Raw genomic sequence first — 24,685 nt, 5'->3', positions numbered from 1 at the left:
AAACGGAAAATTAAATGTTATTAGCAGAGAGGTTTGGAACTCTATTTCTTATTGGTCTATTCACACATTTACCGCATGGTGATGTCACCATGGAAGAACCAAACTCCATCCCACGAAAACTGGAAGAACTTTTAGGTGACCGTTTGAAACAGCTCATACACTAAAAGGACATTATCATAATTTTCTCAATTTCCCAGTATTACTCCAACCTCATAGGGTGGAAATATAAAACACAGAAAAATGTCCTAAAACAAACGCATGTAAATGCCTGGAGTTTGCTAAATGGAACCAGTGCTTTGGTCAGATGACATGAAAATATAGCTCTTTGGCCCCATACCTACTGTAAAATATGGTGGTGGATCCTGGGGCCCATTTTTTTTTTGCATATAACATGCATACAATATAGCTCAGTATTTAAATTATTTATTTTATAATTATTTTTTCTCATCTTTATCATGGGTGTCAAAAATGTCCAACTCCACTGTATGCATCTGGGTCCTTTGATCTGCATCAGAGAAAAAAGCTACATTGCATATAAAATGGTGACAACAGGGAATCACATACTTGAGTCATTAAATGAATCTGTAAATACAAAACACATCCAACTCTATGATAGATAACAGTGATATTAAATATTGGCATAAAGTACATTCCTGCAAGCCTTACTCACACTTTGTGTCTATTCACTGTCCTCTGTCACAGTGTCTTTGAGCCTACGATAGGAAGTGATAGGAAGTGATCCTTCATCCATCCCTGAACCTATGGTGAGTCTAGCTGTGTACTGCCGGAACCTGCAGGATCAACACTCACTTGGGTAGATCTGTGTTCACTGTGTGATGAAAAAAGGGTGCAACACGGTCTTTATTTCCAACTTAAGAATTTGATCAGATTAAAGTAAAAAATAGTGGAAACAAACATTTACATCGTAAAATATGAAGAGCATGATATAGGTTAATAATGGAACAAAAACAGGAAATGCTTGTCTGTGCTTTCTTATACAGGAGTCTTCAATACAGGGTTATAACTAGGAGTTGGTAACTATTTTTTGTGTTGACTGAATTATGGCAGTTGGTTTCTTGGAGATTCAAATAGAAGGTAGAGAAAGCACCAGTGGTTTCTTTATTTATGTAAGTATAAGATCCTTACATCACTATAAACAAACAATCGTTAAATGTTAACCTCTTTACAACTATAAACTCTCAAACAAATTACAATTCAACTAGAAGTTAGTAATCATTTACCTGGGTATCTCCTCGTAATGAATGCGCCTACAAAAGAAAGCAACCATATTGACTCCAGTGCATGCCACGGCTCCATGTAACCAAACTCACACACATAAAAGCACACAGATCATCAGTCCTGGGTCAGCTGTGTAAAGTGAATCCTGTCTCCTTGCAAAGTGAATATTTTGTATTCATTTGGATGGGACCATGTCCTTTATGACTGGTTCTCTGTTCAGGTAGGTGGCCCAGTAGACCAGGTTAAAACCGCTGAAGAGCACAGGGAACATAATCCGGGACATACGGTCGATTTTGCTGACACTGTTGAAGGTCTTCTTGTTCTGCTCGGGCTTGACCTCTGGCTTGGCCTTGTTGGGGTCAGAGGTGGCACTCTTGGAGATGGTGGGCATACCACCTTGGTCCTTGGTGATGTTTGGAGCGTAGTTTGCCACGGCAACAGCGTAGGCATTGTTCTTCTTCGTGAAGGATGCCTCCTGTTGTAGGAGAGAAATAAAATACACATTAGAGACTGGTTGTAATTAATTACTGGTTGTAATACAATGAGAGACACTACAAGCCAGAGGTAATACTACTATGAAGGCTAACTGATCCTCCAAGTGTTGGATTGTTACTAGATCATTGCATTTGTTTTCTCAATACCTCTCACACAGCTAAAAGCTCATTTCAAGGCATAATACCGACACCATAATATGTTTGAAATTATTCTTCTGATTTGAAAATGGAGCATCTGTTGTACAGTAGCTATTTCACAGTAATTATGATTCTGTCTTTAACAATCTATGATGTATTACCAAAACAAAGTGTATAATTTGCTAAATTGCCTGTTAAGCCTTATGGGGTTTCATTTCAATATCAATTTGGATTGAAATGAACAGTAACCTTGAGGTCCTTATGGAGTGTGAATCTCTTTGAAGTCTCTCATGACCATTCTAATTGGCCTCACTTATCAAATCTGTATTATGGCAGGATATGGATATGGTTACAAGCAGTTCAGTTAGTAATAGTTATTCTGAAGTAAAAGCACACCCATCACTGTCGCTGTCACACACATTCCTCTGAGTATGTGAGTTGTGGGGAGAAGGTGTAATTATCAGATATGCTGGGAAAGGAATGAGCTGAAATCAGAATTCGGAACGCAGAAACACTTATGAAATCTGAATGCTGAGCTGCGTTTCGAAAGCAGCCCAATTCTGATCTTATTTTCCACTAATTGGTATTTTGACCAATCACATCAGATGTTTTTCAGAGCTGATCCGATTGGTCAAAAGACCAACTACTTGAAAAAAATATCAGAATTTGGCTGTCTGTCTAAACACAGCCTTGGTGTCACTTATTTCTCTGGCTTACAGTGCCTTCAGAAAGTATTCACACCCCTTGACTTTCACATTTTGTTGTGTTACAGCCCGAATTTAAAATGGATTAACTTGAGATTTTGTGTCACTGGCCCACACACACACACACACACACACACACACACACACACACACACACACACACACACACACACACACACACACACACACACACACACACACACACACACACACACACACACACACAATACTCCATAATGTCAAAGTGGAATAATGTTTTTAGAAATGTTTAAAAATTAATAAAAAATGAAAAGCTGAAATGTCTTGAGTCAATAAGTATTCAACCCCTTTGTTATGGCAAGCTTAAATAAGTTCAGGAGTAAAAATGTGCTTAATAAGTCACATAATAAGTCGCATGGACTCACTCTGTGTGCAATAATAGTGTTTAACATTATTTTTTTAATGACCACCTAATCTCTGTACCCCACACATACAATTATCTGTAAGCTCCTTCATTCGACCAGTGAATTTCAAACACAGATTCAACCACAAAGACCATGGAGGGTTTTCTAATGCCTCTCATAGGGCACCTATTGGTAGATTGTAAAAAAAACAGACACTGAATATCCCTTTGAGCATGGTGAAGTTATTAATTACACTTTGGATGGTGTATCAATAGACCTAGTCACTACAAAGATACAGGCGTCCTTCCTAACTCAGTTTCCAGAGAAGAAGGAAACCGCTCAGGGATTTCACCCTGAGGCCAATGGTGACTTTAAAACAGTTTGAGTTTAATGGCTGTGATAGGAGAAAACTGAGGATGAATCAATAACATTGTAGTGATTCCATACTGAACTAAATGACAGAGTGAAAAGACGGATGCTTCTACAGAATACACCTATTCCAAAACATGCATCCTGTTTGCAATAATGCCCTAAAGTAAAACTGCAAAAAATGTGGCAAAGAAATTAACTTTATATCCTGAATACAAAGCGTTATGTTTGGGGCAAATCCAACACAACACATCACCAAGTACCACTCTTTAATTTTTTTCAAGCATGGTGGTGGCTGCATCATGTTATGGGTATGCTTGTCATCGGCAAAGACTAGGGAGTTTAATAGGGGGGGAAAAACGGAAGAGAGCTAAGCATAGGCAAAATCCTAGAGGAAAATCTGGTGTAATCTGCTTTCCAACAGACACTGGGAGATGAATTCACCTTTCAGCAGATCAATAACCTAAAACACAAGGCCAAATATACACTGGAGTTGCCTACCAAGATGACATTGAATGTTCCTGAACGGCCGAGTTACAGTTTTGACTTAAATCGGCTTGAACATCAAGACTTGAAAATGGTTATGTAGCAATGATCAACAACCAACTTGACGTGGCTTGAAGAATTTTTAAAATAATAATATGCAAATAGTGTACAATTCAGCTGTGCAAAGCTCTTAGAAACTTACCCAGAAAGACTCACAGCCGTAATCACTGCCAAAGGTGATTCTAATATGTACTGACTCAGGGGTGTGAATACTTATGTAAATTACATATTTCTGTATGAAATGTTCAATACATTTGCAAAAATTTCTAAAAACATGTTTTCACTTTGTCATTATTGGGTATTGTGTGTAGATCGGTGAGAAAAAAATCTATTTAATCCCATTTTAAATTTAGGCTGTAACACAACAAAATGTGAAATAAGTCAAGGGGTATGAATACATTCTGAAGGCACTGTAACTGTATCAACAATCTTCTACTTGAGAGATCACAGATAATTTGTGCGTTTCGCCTCTGCTTTTGATGCACCCACACGCAGCTCCTCATCTCCTTTTATCTTCCTTTCATCCCTCCCTCTCTTTTAATAAGGTACCGCTTCAGATGCAATATCTCAACATGGATATTCAGGCAAACACTTCTGAGTATTAGAGAGCCTGGCTTGCTTTGAATATAATGTATTTATTTCTATGCTTCATAGCTATGTCTTTGCATTTCCTTTACATTTATCTCTGCAATGCCATGGGGCTGTAGAATCTGTACATTAACCGAATGTATGACAATTGTTCAGATTTGTATTTGTCTTGACAGCCGTTGTTCACTTGTTCTGCACATACCTCTTATAGCATTACTAAATGAAAACTGCTATTAGCGAGTACAGTACCATGATAAAGATGCAGTGTTAACTCAAATGCAGGATTGCATGTGACATTCAATTTAATGAACAGCAATATGGGACTGTCAGTGGTCAGTGGGGTTGCCCTGGTTACCTTGACGTTAACCACACTTTTGCCGTCCCAGGCCCAGCCTCTTTTAGTGAAGTAGTTGACGGTAGAAAACTCGATGAGGGCAGAGAACACAAAGGCGTAGCATACCGCGATGAACCAATCCATGGCCGTGGCGTAGGCCACCTTCGGCAGAGAGTTACGGGCACTGATACTGAGAGTCGTCATAGTGAGCACAGTGGTCACACCTGTGTCATCACAAAAAGAGAAATGTGATCACAAGCTAAATCAAAAATGTTGACAATTCATTTGAATGATTAATACTAGTAATTCCATCTGCAGTAAGTGAAGAGTACTGTAGTTTTTTCCTTGCTCACTTGTATTTCTATGTGTAACAGAAAATGGTATTTCCATCCACAATGACAATCGATTATTCATGTGGATGATTCTCGGGTAGGCTACAAAAAAAGTATTCCCACGTGTACACCTCTCTGCGTTTTGAGTGAAGCTTTCTTTCAAGATGTAACTACGGTGGCTGCTGTTACTGTGAAAACCTGGGGAAAACTCCTCACGCGCGAGCATTACAAAGCAAATGCACATCCCCATACCATGCACAAAAATTAGGGCTGTCAAACGACTACAATAATTAAATAGAGTTAATGGCCCTAAAGAAAGATTTTTCCATTCAAAAAACTGTGCATTGAGTTGCAGGCATACTATGCATTGATTGGGGACGGAAACACAAAATTAGACGGTTTTAATAGCAGCAGCATACCACTGCTGGCTTGCTTCTGAAGCTAAGCATGGTTGGTCCTGGTCAGTCCCTGGATGTGAGACCAGATGCTGCTGGAAGTGGTGTTGGAGGGCCAGTAGGAGGCACTCTTTCCTCTGTTCTAAAAAAATATCCCAATGCCTTAGGGCAGTGACACTGTCCTGTGTAGGGTGCTGTCTTTTGGATGGGATGTTAAATGGGTGTCCTGACTCTCTGAGGTCATTAAAGATCCCATGGCACTTATTGTAAGAGTAGGGATGTTAACCCTGGTGTCCTGGCTAAATTCCCAATCTGGACCTCAAACCATCATGGTCACCTAATAATCCCCAGTTTACAATTGGCTCATTCATTCTCCTCTCCCCTGTAACTATTCCCCAGGTTGTTGCTGTAAATGAGAATGTGTTCTCAGTCAACTTACCTGGTAAAATAACATTTTCACAGTAAACACAAAGTCGCTATTAACACTCCCGATGGTTAAGTAAGCCTACTCCCTCTTATAAATATTTCTTGAAGTTTAACACTTGCACGTGCACGTGCGCGTATACAGCTTTAAGTACTGTTAAAGCTTCAAACATTCTAAATGAGTGTGACTATAGGAAAAAAGAACGGGATCTATGGATACAAAGAACAAAGAGCTTTTAAACTTGTCTAACAATGTTATGAAAGCACTGTTACCATCTGTACTGTTCAGATAACTTTACACCCATAGGCCTACACACTCTCCCGCCTACACCCTCCTCTCGCTCTTGCTGGGCAAGTTCATTTTGCATGGCTCAGTGCCCGGGATGAGCGGAGTTTGAACATTTTAGGCCATTCCGTTGGTCCTTCAGTGAAATCTCCATTCACCCGGGAAATAGGCCAGGCAAATCGAACTCCCCCACTTAATCCCGTTCTCACACACATCCTCTCTCACACAATCATAAACACCCCACTCTTGCATATGCAGCCTACCTTTAAAGCATCTCTTTGTAGCCTATTCCTTTTCATGATGTATTGTTGTCTCTACCTTCTTGCCCTTTGTGCTGTTGTCTGTGCCCAATAATGTTTGCACAATGTTTTGTGCTGCTACCATGTTGTGATGCTGCCATTTTGTGTTGCTACCATGCTGTGTTGTCTTAAGTCTCTCTTTATGTTATGTTGGGGTCTCTCTCTTGTCATGTGTGTTTTGTCCTAAAAAATAAAAATTTTATCCAAGCCCCCGTCCCAGCAGGAGGCCTTTTGCCTTTTGGTAGGCCGTCATTGTAAATAAGCATGCCTGGTTAAATAACGGTTAAATAATAAACAAATTTTAAAAAATGTCAGTTCTTCCTGTGGTCAGGTAACATAACTAGCTAGCTAAATACATTTTGTTATCAAACCCCAAAAAATAGTGGCTCGCGAGTGGCCCGTGACATGCGCACAAATCTGCGACAGAAAGAAAAACATTTCTGGTAACATTGGGCATAATTTTTACATGATTTTGGATAGAGGCACAAGGTTCTCTGCGATGTAAAGGGGTTTCATGTTAAGGCACAAGCACTGACTAGGGCATGTCTAGATGGGATACAGTTTGTGAAATTGATGTCAAAAGTAGTTTTTAGCTAACCCTATGTTATTTACCCTGCTGCGTAAATTCTCCGAAACCTAATATGACAAGTCAATTTTGGCAAAATATGTGTCCCTTCTAGAAACACCCATTGACCGTAGCTGTGTTAAGTGTTGGGTTTTGAGCTTAAAAAGGGTCCGTGCGGAAACATGTGCACTTACGCCTTGATCACACCGACAGCATCATTGCATTTTAGTACACCAGAAGTACATTCATTTCCAATGGAACGCTGTGTTTGCCTTGCAGCATTGCATTGCAGTTCGTTCTGTGTGGTGCATACGTTGGATTTATCGAATGTATGCATCAAACTGCTTGACAGAAATGGTAGCAGAAGGTGAATGTTGATCTTGTGTTTCACACATATCCAGATGATGCTGCGTACCATTTTGCGCAAAGACGCCGTTGGTGTGATTGAGGCGTTAAGATTCAGTGCAGTGAAGAAATAAAGATGTGATTAATGGCGTCCCAAAAATGTACGCCGATAAACATGTCACGAGTTAAACGCATTATTAATGCATTTACTTCGACAGTCCTAACAAAAATATTCTTTATATAACACAGTCACGATGTATAGATAAATATCTGGAAAAATATGTTTTACTGTTCAATTGTCTCAAGTCAAAGGTGAGCTGTTGTCATGACCTTTTATGATGTCTAGCACATCATTTCTATGATCTGTTTAAGAAGGCATTTCGGCAGCGCAGTTCAAGTAAAGTATTACCAACAAGCTGATATGAAGTACTCATCATGGTGCACAAAGACTATCAGGTGCTGGAGGACACGCAGGAATCCCACCCTATCAAACCACTCCAATGCTTTGAGAGGATAATGTGTTTTCCTTTTGATGTTGTATCACTCCAGACCTATACTCCTACATACATGGGAATACACACAGAAATAACAGACACACAAACACACAGAGGCATCTACCATATTTCCTCCGCTTCCTTGAGTTTCCTCCTAAATGATCAATAGGTGTCTCTCCCCCTTAAGTCCCTGTTCTATGAATTCAGTCAAAGCAAATGCAAAGCATCTTCCTTTCTCTTTATTAATTGCCTGGCCTCATCATTTTCAGAGAGGAAAAAAATACACTTAGATTACTGCATTGCAGGGGAAGGTGAGAGGATAAACAAATCTGGAAAACATGTTTTCCATTGACAATCTACACATTGTCATTGTGTACTCTAAACATGCAGACACAGGCATGTAAATAGACAACGAGTTATCACTTCTTTCAAACCTCTGACTAAGATTACATTGACAGTGAAATAATGGGTGTTTTTTTCCACATGGCTGCTGATGGTTAGTTTTTTTGGGGGGGGGGGGGGGGGGGTCATTGCATTTGAGGAAACATGAAACTACATCAAACAACATACCGCAGGCTAACGGGGTAAAATAACAATCCTCCGATTGCGAGGATAAAACGCCCTGTGGGGATGTGCTTTGGAGGCTTGAAGTGGTGACTACATTAATAATTTAACCAGAACACCACCACAGAGCCAGACCTCATAGAACAGAGACAACAAGGAACACAGTTCTAAAAGGAACACTTTTCCTTAGATGGCCTTTGCTGAAAATCTGCATTATAGCGTGAATTATTTCCGATTGAGCCAATATATGCAGCTTTTACCGTGAATGCAGTCTCCTCGAACACGAGAACAATGCCTTTAAATTTCAATTAGGCTACAGCGCAGATCTTCAGCGCTACGGATTGATTAGAGCCCTAAATGTTACAGTGTATTTGATAGTAGTTTGTCAAACAACATTGTTTATGTAACTCATTCCTAGCTACCACAGTGTTACAAGTTAGTGTGCCTTTAAAGAGCAACTGAAGGCAATAAACAACTTCTCTTGTAGAAAACGTCAATGTGGCATCGATATTAGTCAGAAACAATTATCGTAGTGTCAAAATGTACTACAAAGTGTAAATAGGATAATTTGTCATAAAGTCAATCTCATCCAAAACTGAGATTTGCGAGATAATTAGGAAAGAATTGTATGTCACAGAATGAAGGGTACCGTAACAGTTTTCTTCCTTGGGTTGGGTTTATTTCAATCCTGCCCACATGCCCACAGCTGGCAGCACCCAAGTAATCATCAATTCGGAGCGCAGCTGCACGGGACCCGATCATAATGCCCATGGTCCGTTTAGTTTGACATTCAATATCCCTATGGGGCTAGTTAGGGACCATCAGTAAAAGCTCCAAATTTCAATGACTTAAAAACCTCAAACCAACTATAAATTCTAGAAATGAATATGCAAATATTGAAAGCATTTAATGAGACAACTAAAGATATGCAACATGAACATATTGTGTAATTTATTGACGGTCCCTAACTATCCCCAGAGCTAGGCTATTCAAAATCAAACCAACTTTCACATGGTTGCACACCAGCGGCTGAAGCTAATTGGTGAAAGAAGTTGGCTAGCTTGCTAGCTAGTCTAGCCTACTTCCAGACAAGACCTGGTTAGACTGTTTTAAGTTATCTAGAAGGGTGAATGACTAACTGTGTACTGTTTTGGCAGAGTGAATGTACCATCGCTTCCCACATTCGAACACACAAAAGAGACACCCACATCAAAGCACACCTCATTATCAGTGGCATTTCAGAATGAGGATAATTGAAACCGAGGCTAGATCAGGAAGTTCAGCCCCCCTTTGAAGCATATTCATAACAACTTCATGAAACCTGTTCACTCTTTCAATGTAGAATGGTAAGGGAGGGAAGGATGATGTGTGCCAAATCACAATGAAAAGAAGGAGCAGTCAGCCACAGTTCTTTGACCCCTCTAGAAAGCTGGATTTACCAGCTATTATCTGAATATGAAATGTTTAATAACCTTGCATGAATAGCTAGACCAGGGTTTCCCATGCTAGGTCCTCAGGACCACAAGGGGTGCACGTTTTGGTTTTTGCCCTAGCACTACACAGCTGATTCAAATAATAATCTAATCATCAAGCTTTGATCACTTGAATCAGCTTTGTAGTGTAAAGGCAAAAACCAAAACGTGCACCCCTTGGGGTCCTGAGGACCAAGTTTAGGAAATGCTGAGCTAGACTGTCTCAACGAGTGATATTCATGAGGATTATAATTGAACATGTTTTAGAATAGTTATCCATCTGTTTAATGCACTAGAAGACTGAGGGAGAATTGTGAACAAATTAAAAGTATAGACAGAAAATCCTGCAGGTCTTGAATTTGTATGGTGAGTTGACCCCAAAATGTAAACAATAAGAAAAAGAAAGGACTCATAATATAGAAGTATTCAAAGGAAAACAAATAGATGGATATACTATTTCCTAAAACTGTAGAAACTAGTCTACAATCATTTAAACCAACAACAATGCATATAAAGACAAAACTGATAAAGTTTTTTCATATGTTGGCTGTTATGTTGGCAACCAAGGGCATTTAGAGTAACTGATCTTTAATACGCCTGTGGTCTGTGTTTACATTGAGGGCTAAAGTGGTAGTTTGATGTTAAGTCAACTTAAAAGCCATGAATTTGCTCCTCTAAAAGGCCTATTAAAAACCACTCCAGTTCCCCTAATGTTAAACCATTCAACTAATACAGAACATAATCTTCATGTCATTAAGGTTGTGAATACACTGACTGGCTCTGAATACATGGAACTCCAATGCATAATTAGCACTGATTATATGAGGGGAATCTACATTAGGGGGCAGACGGAGAGAGTGTATAGAAGCCAAAGTTTAGAGACCGACAGGTCCCTGACATTTCCAAATAGGATATAAGGGTCTGGGTTTTTATTTATTTGTTCTGTGGGTCGACTGGGCTTCTTGTGAGAAGCATGCTGTGATGCTCTGATAGTGTTAGCCTGTCAGATGTAACACTTTTGCTCAGGGATATGAGTGGATGTGCAGTATGTGACTTATCTGACCAGGCTGTTATTTAAGAGCAGGTGTTTGGCCTGACTGTAGAGTAACCGGTGTTTGAACTAGCTATGGTGGAATGCATTTGATCTGACAAGGGCTGATTGACTAGAAAAACGGAACATATGATGTGTTTGACCTGAACATTGAGGAGCACTCTCAACTACTAAAGAGCAGAGACTTCCAGTGGAATAATATGCTTTACTTGACTACATAGGCAAACATGTTCAGCCTGACTAAAGACAAAATCACATATGAGACGTTGCAAACATGGCACCGTTGTGGTAGTAATCGCTATTTGCTGTGATCAAGTAATTGTGTGTGAAAGTGCTTACCAAATACAGTTCTGGCGGGTACAGACTCTCGGTTGAGCCAGAAGGAGACCTGGGAGAGGATGACTGTCATGATGCAGGGCAGGTAAGTCTGGATCACAAAGTAGCCAATCTTCCTCTTCAGGTGGAAGTGGGCTGTCATGACGGTGTACTCACCTGCAGACAGGGAAGTAGCAGAACAAATACAGGTGAGAGTGTGGTGTGATAACTGTATTTTTTTATATTGGTTCAGGAGATTGTTGTCTCTGCTTGGTGTTGCTGCTCAGATCCAGTAATGGGTACTGGTGTAGACTCATCAACTTGAAAACACACACTCACGGGTTACTATTACTAGTGAGTGTGGGTTTTCATTTTCCAGTTGATGTTTCCTTTCCAACCCTTCACCAAAATACTTTTCTTTAAAACACTATTTGATTTGAGCACACCATTTTTTGATTATTCTGGTCTAGACCTGACCTGTGCTTGATTTAATGGTCTCTGTCCCCACAGTTTGTCCCTGAAGGTGATACTGGTTCAGTCTGGATCCATCTCCTGCTACCTCCACTGACGCTGATGCGTTTCGAGTCCAAATGTACGTCACTTCAGCCATTGTGTAAGCATCTGCAGAAAGTAATAAAGGTCAATAAGTCTGCACAATAAGTCTGGCACAACAGCTGATTGGCAAATGTACTGTAAATTGATTAATTGTAAATGTGACTAAACTAAACAAAAGTAAGAAGAAACTGTACTATGAAACAAAGATCAATTATATAAAGGATGATAATAAAAAGTTTGAGCTCATACTGTACTTCATTGAATCAGATAGCTCATTCATCACAAAACCCTCTGATATTGCCAACTACTTTAATGACTTTTCCATTGGCAAGATTAGCAAACTTAGGCATGACATGTCAACAACAAACTCAACCTTCATAGCAAAACATAGCCATCTAAATACACCTCTGCTGTCTTCAACCAGGATCTCAGTGATCACTGCCTCATTGCCTGCGTCCGTAATGGGTCTGCGGTCAAGCAACCACCCCTCATCACTGTCAAACGCTCCCTAAAACACTTCAGCGAGCAGGCCTTTTTAAATTGTCCTGGCCCGGGTACCCTAGAAGGATATTGACCTCATTCCGTCAGTAGAGGATGCCTGGTTATTCTTTAAAAAAGTGCTTTCCTCACCATCTTAAATAAGGATGCCCCATTCAAAAAAGTTAGAACCAGGAACAGATATAGCCCTTGGTTCACTCCAGACCTGACTGCCATTGACCAGCACAAAAATATACTGTGGCGTACGGCATTAGCATCAAATAGCCCCTGCGATATACAACTTTTCAGGGAAGTTATGAACCAATATACACAGGCAGTTAGGAAAGCCAAGGCTAGCTTTTTCAAACAGAAATTTGCATCCTGTAGCACTAACTCCAAAATGTTCTGGGACACTAAAGTCCATGGAGAATAAGAGCACCTCCTCCCAGCTGCCCACTGCACTGAGGCTAGGAAATCCGCTATAACTGAGAATTTCAATAAGCATTTTTCTACGGCTGGCCATGCTTTCCACCTGGCTACCTCTACCCCAGTCAACAGCCCTGCACTCCTCACTGCAATTGCCCAAGCCTCACCCATTTCTCCTTCACCCAAATCCAGATAGCTGATGTTCTGAAAGAGCTGAACAATTTGGACCCCTACAAATCAGCAGGGCTAGACAATCTGGACCCTCTCTTCCTAAAATTATCAGCCGAAATTGTTGCAACCCCTTTTACTACCTTGTTCAACCTCTCTTTCGTATCGTCTGAGATCCCCAAAGATTGGAAAGCTGCCGCGGTCATCCCCCTCTTCAAAGCGGGAGACACTCTAGACCCAAACTGCTACAGACCTGTATCTATCCTACCCTGCCTTTCTAAGGTCTTCGAAAGCCAAGTTAACAAACAGATCACCGACCATTTCGAATCCCACCGTACCTTCTCCGCTATGCAATCTGGTTTCCGAGCTGGTCATGGGTGCACCTCAGCCACGCTCAAGGTCCTAAACAATATCATAACCGCCATCGATAAGAGACAATACTGTGCAGCTGTATTCATCGACCTGGCCAAGGCTTTCGACTAAGTCAATCACCACATTCTTATCTGCAGACTCAATAGCCTTGGTTTCTCAAATGACTGCCTCGCCTGGCTCACCAATTACTTCTCAAACAGAGTTCAGTGTGTCAAACCTGTTTTCCGGACCTCTGGCAGTCTCTATGGGAGTGCCACAGGGTTCAATCCTTGGGCCGACTCTTTTCTTTGTATACATCAATGATGTCGCTCTTGCTGCTGGTGATTCTCTGATCCACCTCTACGCAGACAATACCATTCTGTATACTTCTGGCCCTTTGTTGGACACTGTGTTAGCTAACCTCCAGACGAGCTTCAATGCCATACAACTCTCCTTCCGTGGCCTCCAATTGCTCTTAAATGCAAGCAAAACTAAATGCATGCTCTTCAACCGATCGCTGCCCACACCTACCCACCCGTCCAGCATCCCTGCTCTGGACGGTTCTGACTTAGAATATGTGGACAACTACAAATACCTAGGTGTCTGGTTAGACTGTAAACTCTCCTTCTAGACTCACATTAAGCATCTCCAATCAAAAATTAAATCTAGAATAGGCTTCCTATTTCGCAAAAAAGCATCCTTCACTCATGCTGCCAAACATACCCTCGTAAAACTGACTATCCTACCGATCCTTGACTTTGGCGATGTCATTTACAAAATAGCCTCCAACACTCTACTCAGCAAATTGGATGCAGTCTATCACAGTGCCATCCATTTTGTCACCAAAGCCCCATATACTACCCACCACTGCGACCTGTATGATCTCGTTGGCTGGCCCTCACTTCATATCCATTGCCAAACCCACTGGCTCCAGGTCATCTATAAGTCGTTGCTAGGTAAAGCCCCACCTTATCTCAGCTCATTGGTCACCATAGCAGCACCCACCCATAGCACGCGCTCCAGCAGGTATATTTCACTGGTCACCCCCAAAGCCAATAACTCCTTCGACCGCCTTTCCTTCCAGTTCTCTGCTGCCAATGACTGGAACGAACTGCAAAAATCACTGAAGCTGGAGACTCATATCTCCCTCACTAGCTTTAAGCACCAGCTGTCAGAGCAGCTCACAGATCACTGCACCTGTACATAGCCAATCTGTAAATAGCCCATCCAACTACTTCATCACCATATTGTTATTTATTTTGCTCCTTTGCACCCCAGTATTGCGACTTGCACACTCATCTTCTGCACATCTATCACTCCAGTGTTTATTTTGTCATACTGTAATCATTTCGCCACTATGGCCTATTTATTGCCTCACCCCCTTATCCTACCTCATTTAAACACACTGTATATAGACTTTCTCTATTGTATTATTGACTCTGTTTGTTTATTCCATGTGTAACTCTGTGTTATTGTTTGTGTCGCACTGTTTTGCTTTATCTTGGCCAGGTCGCAGTTGTAAATGTGAACTTGTTCTCAACTAGCCTACCTGTTTAAATAAAGGTGAAATAATAATTTTAAAAAAATACATAACTGACCAAATTATGAAAGACAAGCATTGTAATTTTGAATTAGGACCAAGTGAAGAGATAGTACTTTAAAAACTATTTTTTGTTTTCATAATCTAGCCAATTTTGACATTATAGCTGGCCTATCTAATGGGAAATCACTCAGTTGTTCCTCCAGGACAAGACTCTTGGCAATAAAAGTCAACCTGCGATTAAAGTAAGGGATTTGGTTATTAATTGCATACCTCTCTGGCTCCCTGTTGCTGTGCGCTCCACCTTTGACATGCCGGAGTTAAATGACTGGTGAAACTATACTTTACAATCGGCTTCAGTAACAAGGAAATCCTTGCTCTTTTTGCACAGAATTATCACTGGTGCGTCAATATAAGTAGCATAATAAAAAATCCCCATCAAAATACGTCAGTTTAAGCTAGAGATATGGTTTTTTTTGCATCGGCTGCGAAGGTAGACAAAACCACAGCGGTGTTTGTCAGACCATGAAACATCCCGAAAATCGCTGTAGCATTTCACTCTATGGAAAGGGGAGATTCTCACGAACACAATGGTGTTTTTCATTTTGCTCTATGACCCCACAAGTGTGACGGACTCGTCTGAAGGTAACCATACCGGTTAAAATTTGTTATGGAATTATGGAGTTCATTTTGTGCCTACCATAAAAATGGGGTTATGTGTAAAACAAAAAGTATATAATTAAGTATAGGACAGATACTTCAAACCCTTATTCCTTATGATTATTATAATTTTTTTACTGCCTTTTTTGCCATTTATGGATGTGTTATCTGGGGCGGCAGGTAGCCCAGTGGTTAGAGTGTTGGGCCAGTAATTGAAAGGTTTCTAGATCGAATCCCTGAGCTGACAAGGTAAACATCTGTGGTTCTGCCCCTGAACAAGGCAGTTAACCTGCTGTTCCTAGGCCATCATTGTAAATAAGAATTTGTTCTTAACTGACTTGCCTAGCTAAATAAAATAAATGTGTTTCTAAAGACCAAATGTAGTACCCCCTATAATTATTAGGACCTGGAAGAGGTTGAGCCACAGATTGGGTCTTTTCAGAAGGAGGAACCACACAGACTTGGATGAGGTATTTCATCCAAGCCTGTGTGGTTGCATACATAGGTAAAGATGGGTGGGTTGTGTGTGGGTGTTAAAAAGTAGGGGCAAAAAACAAATGATCTAATACACTTGTTGGAACAGGTGTCACTGCGCACGCATGCTTATCAGTCTAATTATCTAATAACTCATTCAAACAGGTGTCACTGCATGTGCGCACACACATCAAGTTTCCCCCTGAAATCTTCATACTATAGGCATATGCTCTTCTAAAGGCCATGGTGCATTATGAGCGCAAACAAAAAACTTTCTTGGCTCTGTCACTGACTGGGAAGAGACCTGGGGTTCCTCGATCACACCTACAGCGTCATTGCATTTTGGTACTCTAAAATATATTTTGATTTGTTTAACACTTTTCTGGTTACTACATGATTCCATGTGTGTTATTTCATAGTTCTGAAGACTTCACTATTATTCTACAATGTTGAAAATAGTAAAAAGAAAACCCCTTGAATGATTAGGTGTGTCCAAACTTTTGACTGGTACTGTATGTTGCACACATATCTAGATGATCTGCGTACCATTTTGCACAATGGTGCTGTAGGTGTGTTCGAGGCATTATGTCTTGATCACACCGACAGCGTCATTGCTTAAAATGGTACACAGCATCAATAGGATGTGTGTGCAACAAAAGTTCAACATTCTGCTGTCATTTCTGTCAAGCCATCTATGCATACAGTTTAACGCATACGTTCGATAAATCCAACTATGCACCAGACAAAATACCCTGCAACTGCCTCTGCAATGCATTTCTGTAAGGCAAACACAGCATTCCATTGGAAATGTATGTACTTCTGGTGTACTAAAATGCAGTGACACTGTCAGTGTGATCAAGGCATTAAGCCTTGTTCACATTACCCCAACAAACTCTGTTACATCGCACCCACAACGGAGTGGAAACGCAATGCGCCCTTGTGATTGAAGGCTCCGTTGCGAGACGGCCAGAGCATACTTTGAAGTTGTTCTAACTTTGAGTCGTTTTCAGTCTGTCAAAGAACAGGAAGTTACTTAACCATAGAAGAAGATTAAAATATTGATGGCTTTATGGGATCGCTAGCAACTTTACCCATTCCATAAAAGTGAGTAATATTATAATAGTCATGTTAAATAATACCCATTATATTATATGACTTGCCTTCAGTTGAAGTTTATTGTGATAACATTTATTATAAAAACCAAAAGTCATTACTAGGTGAGGTCGCTAGCTACAATGGTACATTCAAATTAGCGTTGGCTTTTAGCTAGCTTGACATGCTATAAAGTTAGAGAAACAAGTTGAGGATAAAGTAACTAAACAAAACATGTTTTATTATCACCTGAAACAATATATTTATCCTGTCTTGGATAAAAAGGTAATATTTAGCAATCTCCCACAATAAATGCAATCTCTGACAAGAGACAGCGTCGCCTCTATCTTGTGTTACAATCACTACACTTGTCTGATCAGTAGTGGGGCGAGACTCCGTGAAGATGACATATGCATTGCACCATGATGTAAAAGGGGTATTAGTCTCTGTCAGTCTGCCCTCTGAATTTGCTACAATGTTCTTCTGTGTAGCTTAGGCGAACACCTTGCATAGACTACAGACAGTAGATTAGAGAGTCTTACAGCTAGGCCTATATGAGAAAAGAAAAGTTCAGAATAGAGGGGAATAAAACATCTGTGCATAATAGCAACCATTAATGACCTATCCATGGTGTTTTACTAACAGTAGTATTTCCTTCTAACGACTATAGGCTAGGCTATGTGAGCACACCCAATTAAACAAATTATCTTGGGATCCTGGAGACCGGGGGCTATGCGTGTGTATGTGTCTCATGTCAAGCTGCTACAACACCGCTATTTTGCAGCCCATTATAAACCTATAGCACCTGTCTGTGGGAGAAGAGGCATCTCAAGGACCACTCCTGCATGTGCAAAGCAGCTATTCTTAGGCTTTGTTTGAATATATTAATGGATGGATTCTCCCTTTCTTGAAATAATCATTGATATAAATATAGGCCTATTAGATCAATGATGATCAATGAGCATAGGCTATATATAAAGAAATAATCACTGATCTGACATGACTTGGTTGGTAGTCTAGAGTAAAATCTCCTTTCACTATCCATCTATTGGTGATGTCTTCAAGGATGGGAGGAATGAAGGACACAGAGGGGACACAGAGGGGCTCAGTTGGTAGAGCATGGTGTTTGCAACGCCAAGGTTGTGGGTTCGATTCCCCCGGGGGACCAGTACGGAGAAGAAATGTATGAAATGTATGCATTCACCACTGTAAGTCGCTCTGGATAAGAGCGTCTGCTAAATGACTAAAATGTAAATGTAAAATGTAATCCCAAAACAGGGGCATTGTCTCCATTACAGGCTATTTGTCTCAGCTATATACTGCTAACTTAGGCTACCACTTGTTCACCTTATAGTGGCTAGACCTATTAGATAATGGACTGTAAAATTGCTGTCTCAGATGGGGCTTTGCCCAAACTCCCTGCCCTGTGACTATGCAAGGTCAATGACAGGGGTTTTGGGGCAGCCCTTGAGCCTGACCGAGACGTGCAATCCGTGATTTACATTCACAAAATTATAAACATAAGCCTGTGAGATTACTTGGAAGAGTACATAAAACACCATGCCATTACACACAAATGTATAGGTTAATAGAACCATCAGTTCTATTAGCCAATGTGCAATCACTGGAAAACAAAATTGATGATCTACGGTGGAGACTATCCTATCAACGAGACATCAGAAACTGTAATATCTTATGTTTCACCGAGTCATGGCTGAACTACGACACGGATAATATAGAGCTGTCTGGGTTTTCCGTACATCGGCAGGACAGAGCAGCTACTTCTTGTAATTTATTTTTTTTATTTTTTTATTTCACCATTATTTAACCAGGTAGGCAAGTTGAGAACAAGTTCTCATTTACAATTGCGACCTGGCCAAGATAAAGCAAAGCAGTTCGACAACATACATCAACACAGAGTTACACATGGAGTAAACAACATACAGTCAATAATACAGTAGAATTTTTTTTTTTTTTTTTTTTTTTTTGACTATATACAATGTGAGCAAATTATGTGAGATAAGGGAGGTAAAAGCAAAAAAATGCCATGGTGGCAAAGTAAATAAAGTATTGCAAGAAAAACACTGGAATGGTAGATTTGTAGTTTGAAGAAAGTTCAAATATAAATAATATGGTGCAAAGGAGCAAAATAAATAAAATAAATAAATACAGTAGGGGAAGAGGTAGTAGTTTGGGCTAAAATTATAGATGGGCTATGTACAGGTGCAGTGATCTGTGAGCTGCTCTGACAGCTGGTGCTTAAAGCTAGTGAGGGAGATAAGTGTTTCCAATTTCAGAGATTTTTGTAGTTCGTTCCAGTCGTTGGCAGCAGAGAACTGGAAGGAGAGACGACCAAAGGAGGAGTTGGCTTTAGGGGTGACCAGAGAGATATACCTGCTGGAGCGCGTGCTACAGGTGGGTGCTGCTATGGTGACCAGTGAGCGGAGATAAGGGGGGACTTTACCTAGCAGGGTCTTGTAGATGACCTGGAGCCAATGTGTTTGGCGACGATTATGAAGTGAAGGCCAGCCAACGAGAGCATACAGATCGCAGTGGTGGGTTGTATATGGGGCTTTGGTGACAAAACGGATGGCACTGTGATAGACTGCATCCAGCTTGTTGAGTAGGGTATTGGAGGCTATTTTGTAAATGACATCGCCGAAGTCGAGGATTGGTAGGATGGTCAGTTTTACGAGGGTATGTTTGGCAGCATGAGTGAAGGATGCTTTGTTGCGAAATAGGAAGCCAATTCTAGATTTCACTTTGGATTGGAGATGATTGATGTGAGTCTGGAAGGAGAGTTTACAGTCTAACCAGACACCTAGGTATTTGTAGTTGTCCACAAATTCTAAGTTAGAACCGTCCAGAGAAGTTATGCTGGATGGGCGGGCAGGTGCAGGCAGCAATCGGTTGAAGAGCATGCATTTAGTTTTACTTGTGTTTAGGAGCAGTTGGAGGCCACGGAAGGAGAGTTGAATGGCATTGAAGCTCGTCTGGAGGGTTGTTAACACAGTGTCCAAAGAAGGGCCAGAAGTATACAGAATGGTGTCGTCTGCGTAGAGGTGGATCAGAGACTCACCAGCAGCAAGAGCGACATCATTTATGTATACAGAGAAAAGAGTTGGCCCAAGAATTGAACCCTGTGGTACCCCCATAGAGACTGCCAGAGGTCCAGACAGTAGGCCCTCCGATTTGACACACTGAACTCTGTCAGAGAAGTAGTTGGTGAACCAGGCGACGCAATCGTTTGAGAAACCAAGGCTACTAAGTCTGCCGATGAGGATGTGGTGATTAACAGAGTCAAAAGCTTTGGCCAGGTCAATGAATACAGCAGCACAGTATTGTTTCTTATCGATGGCGGTTACGATGTCGTTTAGGACCTTGAGCGTGGCTGAGGTGCACCCATGACCAGCTCTGAAACCAGATTGCATAGCGGAGAGGGTGCGGTGGGATTCGAAATAGTCGGTAATCTGTTTGTTGACTTGGCTTTCGAAGACCTTAGAAAGGCAGGGTAGGATGGATATAGGTCTGTAGCAATTTGGGTCAAGAGTGTCACCTCCTTTGAAGAGGGGGATGACAGCAGCTGCTTTCCAATCTATGGGAATCTCAGACGACACGAAAGAGAGGTTGAACAGGCTAGTAATAGGGGTTGCAATAATTTCGGCAGATAATTTTAGAAAGAAAGGGTCCAGATTGTCAAGCCCAGCTGATTTGTAGGGGTCCAGATTTTGCAGCTCTTTCAGAACATCAGCTGAATGGATTTGGGAGAAGGAGAAATGGGGGAGGTTTGGGCGAGTAGCTGTGGGGGGTGCAGTGCTGTTGAATGCAGTAGGGGTAGTTAGGTGGAAAGCATGGCCAGCCGTAGAAAAATGCTTATTGAAATTCTCAATTATAGTGGGCTTATCGGTGGTGACAGAGTTTCCTAACCTCAGTGCAGTGGGCAGTTGGGAGGAGGTGTTCTTATTCTCCATGGACTTTACAATGTCCCAGAACTTTTTAGAGTTGGAGTTGCACGAAGCAAATTTTTGTTTGAAAAAGCTAGCCTTGGCGTTTCTAACTGCCTGTGTGTATTTGTTTCTAACTTCCCTAAAAAGTTGCATATCGCGGGGGCAGTTCGATGCTAATGCAGAACGCCACAGGATATTTTTGTGTTGGTTAAGGGCAGTCAGGTCTGGGGAGAACCAAGGGCTATATCTGTTCCTGGTTCTAAATTTCTTGAAAGGGGCATGCTTATTTAAGATGGAGAGGAAGGCATTTTAAAAAAATAACCAGGCATCCTCTACTGACGGGATGAGGTCAATATCCTTCCAGGATACCAGGGCCAGGTCGATTAGAAAGGCTTGCTCGTTGAAATGTTTCAGGGAGCGTTTGACAGTGATGAGTGGAGGTCGTTTGACCGCTGACCCATTACGGGTGCAGGCAATGAGGCAGTGATCGCTGAGATCTTGGTTGAAAACAGCAGAGGTGTAATTAGAGGGCACATTGGTTAGGATGATATCTATGAGGGTGCCAGTGTTTGCGGCTTTGGGGTTGTACCTGGTGGGTTCATTAATAATTTGTGTGAGATTGAGGGCATCAAGCTTGGATTGTAGAATGGCTGGGGTGTTAAGCATGTCCCAGTTTAGGTCGCCTAGTAGCACGAGCTCTGAAGATAGATGGGGGGCAATCAGTTCACATATGGTGTCCAGAGCACAGCTAGGGGCCGAGGGGGGTCTATAGCAGGCGGCAACGGTGAGAGACTTGTTTTTGGAGAGGTGGATTTTTAAAAGTAGAAGTTCAAATTGTTTGGGTACAGACCGGGATAGCAGGACAGAACTCTGCAAGCTATCTCTGCAGTAGATTGCAACACCGCCCCCTTTGGTCGTTCTATCTTGTCTGAAAACGTTGTAGTTAGGGATGAAGATTTCACAGTTTTTGGTGGACTTCCTAAGCCAAGATTCAGACACAGCTAGGACATCCGGGTTGGCAGAGTGTGCTAAAGCAGTGAATAAAACAAACTTAGGGAGGAGGCTTCTAATGTTAACATGCATGAAACCAAGGCTATTACGGTTACAGAAGTCATCAAAAGAGAGCGCCTGGGGAGTAGGTGTGGAGCCAGGCACTGCAGGGCCTGGATTCACCTCTACATCCCCAGCGGAGCAGAGAAGAATATGTATGAGGGTACGGCTAAAAGCTATAAGAATTGGTCGTCTGTGACGTCCAGAATAGAGAGAAAAAGGAGCAGGTATCTGGGGGCGATAAAATAGCTTCAAGGTATAATGTACAGACAAAGGTATGGTGGGATGTGAGTACAGAGGAGGTAAACATAGGCATTTAGTGATTATGAGAGAGATATTGTCTCTAGAAACATCATTGAAACCAGAAGATGTCATAGCATGTGTGGGTGGAGGAACTGAGAGGTTGGATAAGGTATAATGAGCAGGGCTAGAGGCTCTACAGTGAAATAAGCCAATAAACACTAACCAGAACAGCAATGGACAAGGCATATTGACATTAAGGAGAGGCATGCTTAGCCGAGTGATCAGAGGGTCCAGTGAGATTCAGACAGCTAGCCGGGCCATAGGTAGCAAGCTGGTGGAAGATGGGAGGGAGGTCTGTTTTTAGCCGCCTCGTGCGTTTCCGTCTGTGGGTTAGTGGGGTTCCGTGTGGAAGGGGGGACCTGTCCAAGTTGGCAAAATAGTTAGTTATAGTGGCCCAAGAAAAGTGTCCGACAGACCTATTCAGATCGCATCCGAAAAGACAGCTAACGATTAGCTGGCCGCAGATGGGCGATCAGGTTACGTCGCGACGGAGGGGCCAGTTGGACAACTCCCTCGGGCAGATAACGTCGGTGATCCAGTCGTGAAGACCCAATGGGGCTCCGCATCGGCAGTAAAACGGGTCAGGATAGGTGAGTTGTAGCCCAGGAGACACTTCAGCTGGCTAGCTCAGGAATAGCCCACGAGTGGCTGACGGAACTCTTCAGCTGGCTAGCTAGCTAGCTCCGTAATAGTGTGTGTTAATTCCGTGACCGACGTTGCCAATAGTCACTCAGGTAGCAGCTAGTTAGCTGCAAGATCCAGGTGTAAATGTCCAGAGCCTGCGGTAGAAATCGAGGAAAGGAGAGAGAATAGGTCCGATATGCTCTGGTCTGAGTCGCGCTGTACAAAAACTGGCGATAGCTTTTCGAGCTAATGGATAGCTGAGGACAGCTAACCGTAGCTAGCTGAACTTCAACGTTAGCCAGTGAAAATGGCTAACCTCTGGCTAGCTTCTGTCGTGGAATTCAGATGAGGTAAATAATACTTTCTTTTTTTTTTTTAATTGATGAGGCGGGTTGCAGGAGAGTGCTTTGGGGTTGAGTATTTAGAATAAAAAAAATGTAAAAAGATAAGTGAAGAAAAAAAGATGTAAATATATATATATATACACGGGACACGACAGGACGTCTGAACTGCTACGCCATCTTGGATGAAGTACTGGCACTAAGATCGCACTCAACAGAGGGAGGAAGTCAGAGACCTGGCAGTGTGGTTCCACGACAACAACCTTTCCCTCAATGTGAGCAAGCCATAGGAGATTATCGTGAACTACAGGATCTAAGGTATATAGCCTCGTTATTGTTATATAATTTTTTGGTGTTACTTTATTTTATTTTTTACTTTATTTTATTTAGTAAATATTTTCTCTATTTCTTGAACTGCATTGTTGGTTAAGGGCTTGTAAGTAAGCATTTCACGGTAAGGTCTATGTTGTATTATTATTTTATCTTTCGTTTCAACAAATAGGCTGCTGGCCTAGCTGTTACTCTTTAAGATACTATGCAAGAAGCAAGAAGAAGCCACTGCTCCAAAGCCAGACTACGTTTTGCAAATGCACATAGGGACAAAGATCGTACTTTTTGGAGAAATGTCCTCTGATCTGATGAAACAAAAATAAAACTGTTTTGCCATGATGACCATCGTTATGTTTGGAAGAAAAAGGGGGAGGCTTGCAAGCCGAAGAACACCATCCCAAACGTGAAGCACGGGTTGGCAGCATCATGTTGTGGGGATGCTTTGCTGCAGGAGGCACTGGTGCACTTCACAAAATAAATGGCACCATGAGGAAGGAGAATTATGTGTATATATTGAAGCAACATCTCAACACATCAGTCAGGAAGTTAAAGCTTGGTTGCAAATGTGTCTTCCAAATGGGTCTTCCAAGCATACTTCCAAAGTTGTGGCAAAATGGCTTAAGGACAACAAAGTCAAGGTATTGGAGTGGCCATCACAAAGACCTGACCTCAATCCTATAGAAAATCTGTGGGCAGATCTGAAAAAGCGTGTGTGAGCAAGAAGGCCTACAAACCTGACTCAGTTACACCAACTCTGTCAGGAGGAATGGGCCAAAATTCACCCAACTTACTGTGGGAAGCTTGTGGAAGGCTACCCGAAATGTTTGATCCAAGTTAAACAATTTAAAGGCAATGCTACCAAATACTAATTGAGTGTATGTAAACTTCTGACTCACTGGGAATGTCATGAAAGAAATAAACGCTTAAATAAATAATTCTTTCTACTATTATTCTGACATTTCACATTCTTAAAATAAAGTGGTGATCCAAACTAACCTAAGACAGAGAATT

At 41.5% G+C, this 24,685-nt stretch overlaps 1 protein-coding gene across 6 annotated transcripts in view; it reads right to left on the bottom strand.

The window, feature by feature from the left end:
• Positions 1 to 427: 427 nt before the first annotated feature.
• Positions 428 to 24,685, bottom strand: part of gabra2a (gamma-aminobutyric acid type A receptor subunit alpha2a) — a 41,111-nt gene continuing 16,853 nt past the window's right edge. For 4 of the 6 annotated variants that reach the window (XM_029729933.1, XM_029729934.1, XM_029729935.1 and 1 more), the window contains exons 7-10: positions 11,814 to 11,957; positions 11,361 to 11,513; positions 4,817 to 5,019; positions 428 to 1,714 (exon numbers count right to left, since the gene is read on the bottom strand). In XM_029729933.1, coding sequence (XP_029585793.1) covers positions 1,415 to 1,714; positions 4,817 to 5,019; positions 11,361 to 11,513; positions 11,814 to 11,957 — 800 coding nt within the window. In that variant the 3' untranslated portion in view covers positions 428 to 1,414. The remainder of the gene's footprint in view (positions 1,715 to 4,816; positions 5,020 to 11,360; positions 11,514 to 11,813; positions 11,958 to 24,685) is intronic. The other 2 variants (XR_003871438.1, XR_003871439.1) reach the window with 2 other exon arrangements.

The sequence above is a fragment of the Salmo trutta genome, chromosome 33 (assembly GCF_901001165.1).
Source record: "Salmo trutta chromosome 33, fSalTru1.1, whole genome shotgun sequence".
Taxonomy (NCBI): domain Eukaryota; kingdom Metazoa; phylum Chordata; class Actinopteri; order Salmoniformes; family Salmonidae; genus Salmo; species Salmo trutta.
Note: the sequence above shows the minus strand (reverse complement) of the source record. Positions and strands in the feature narration are given on the sequence as shown.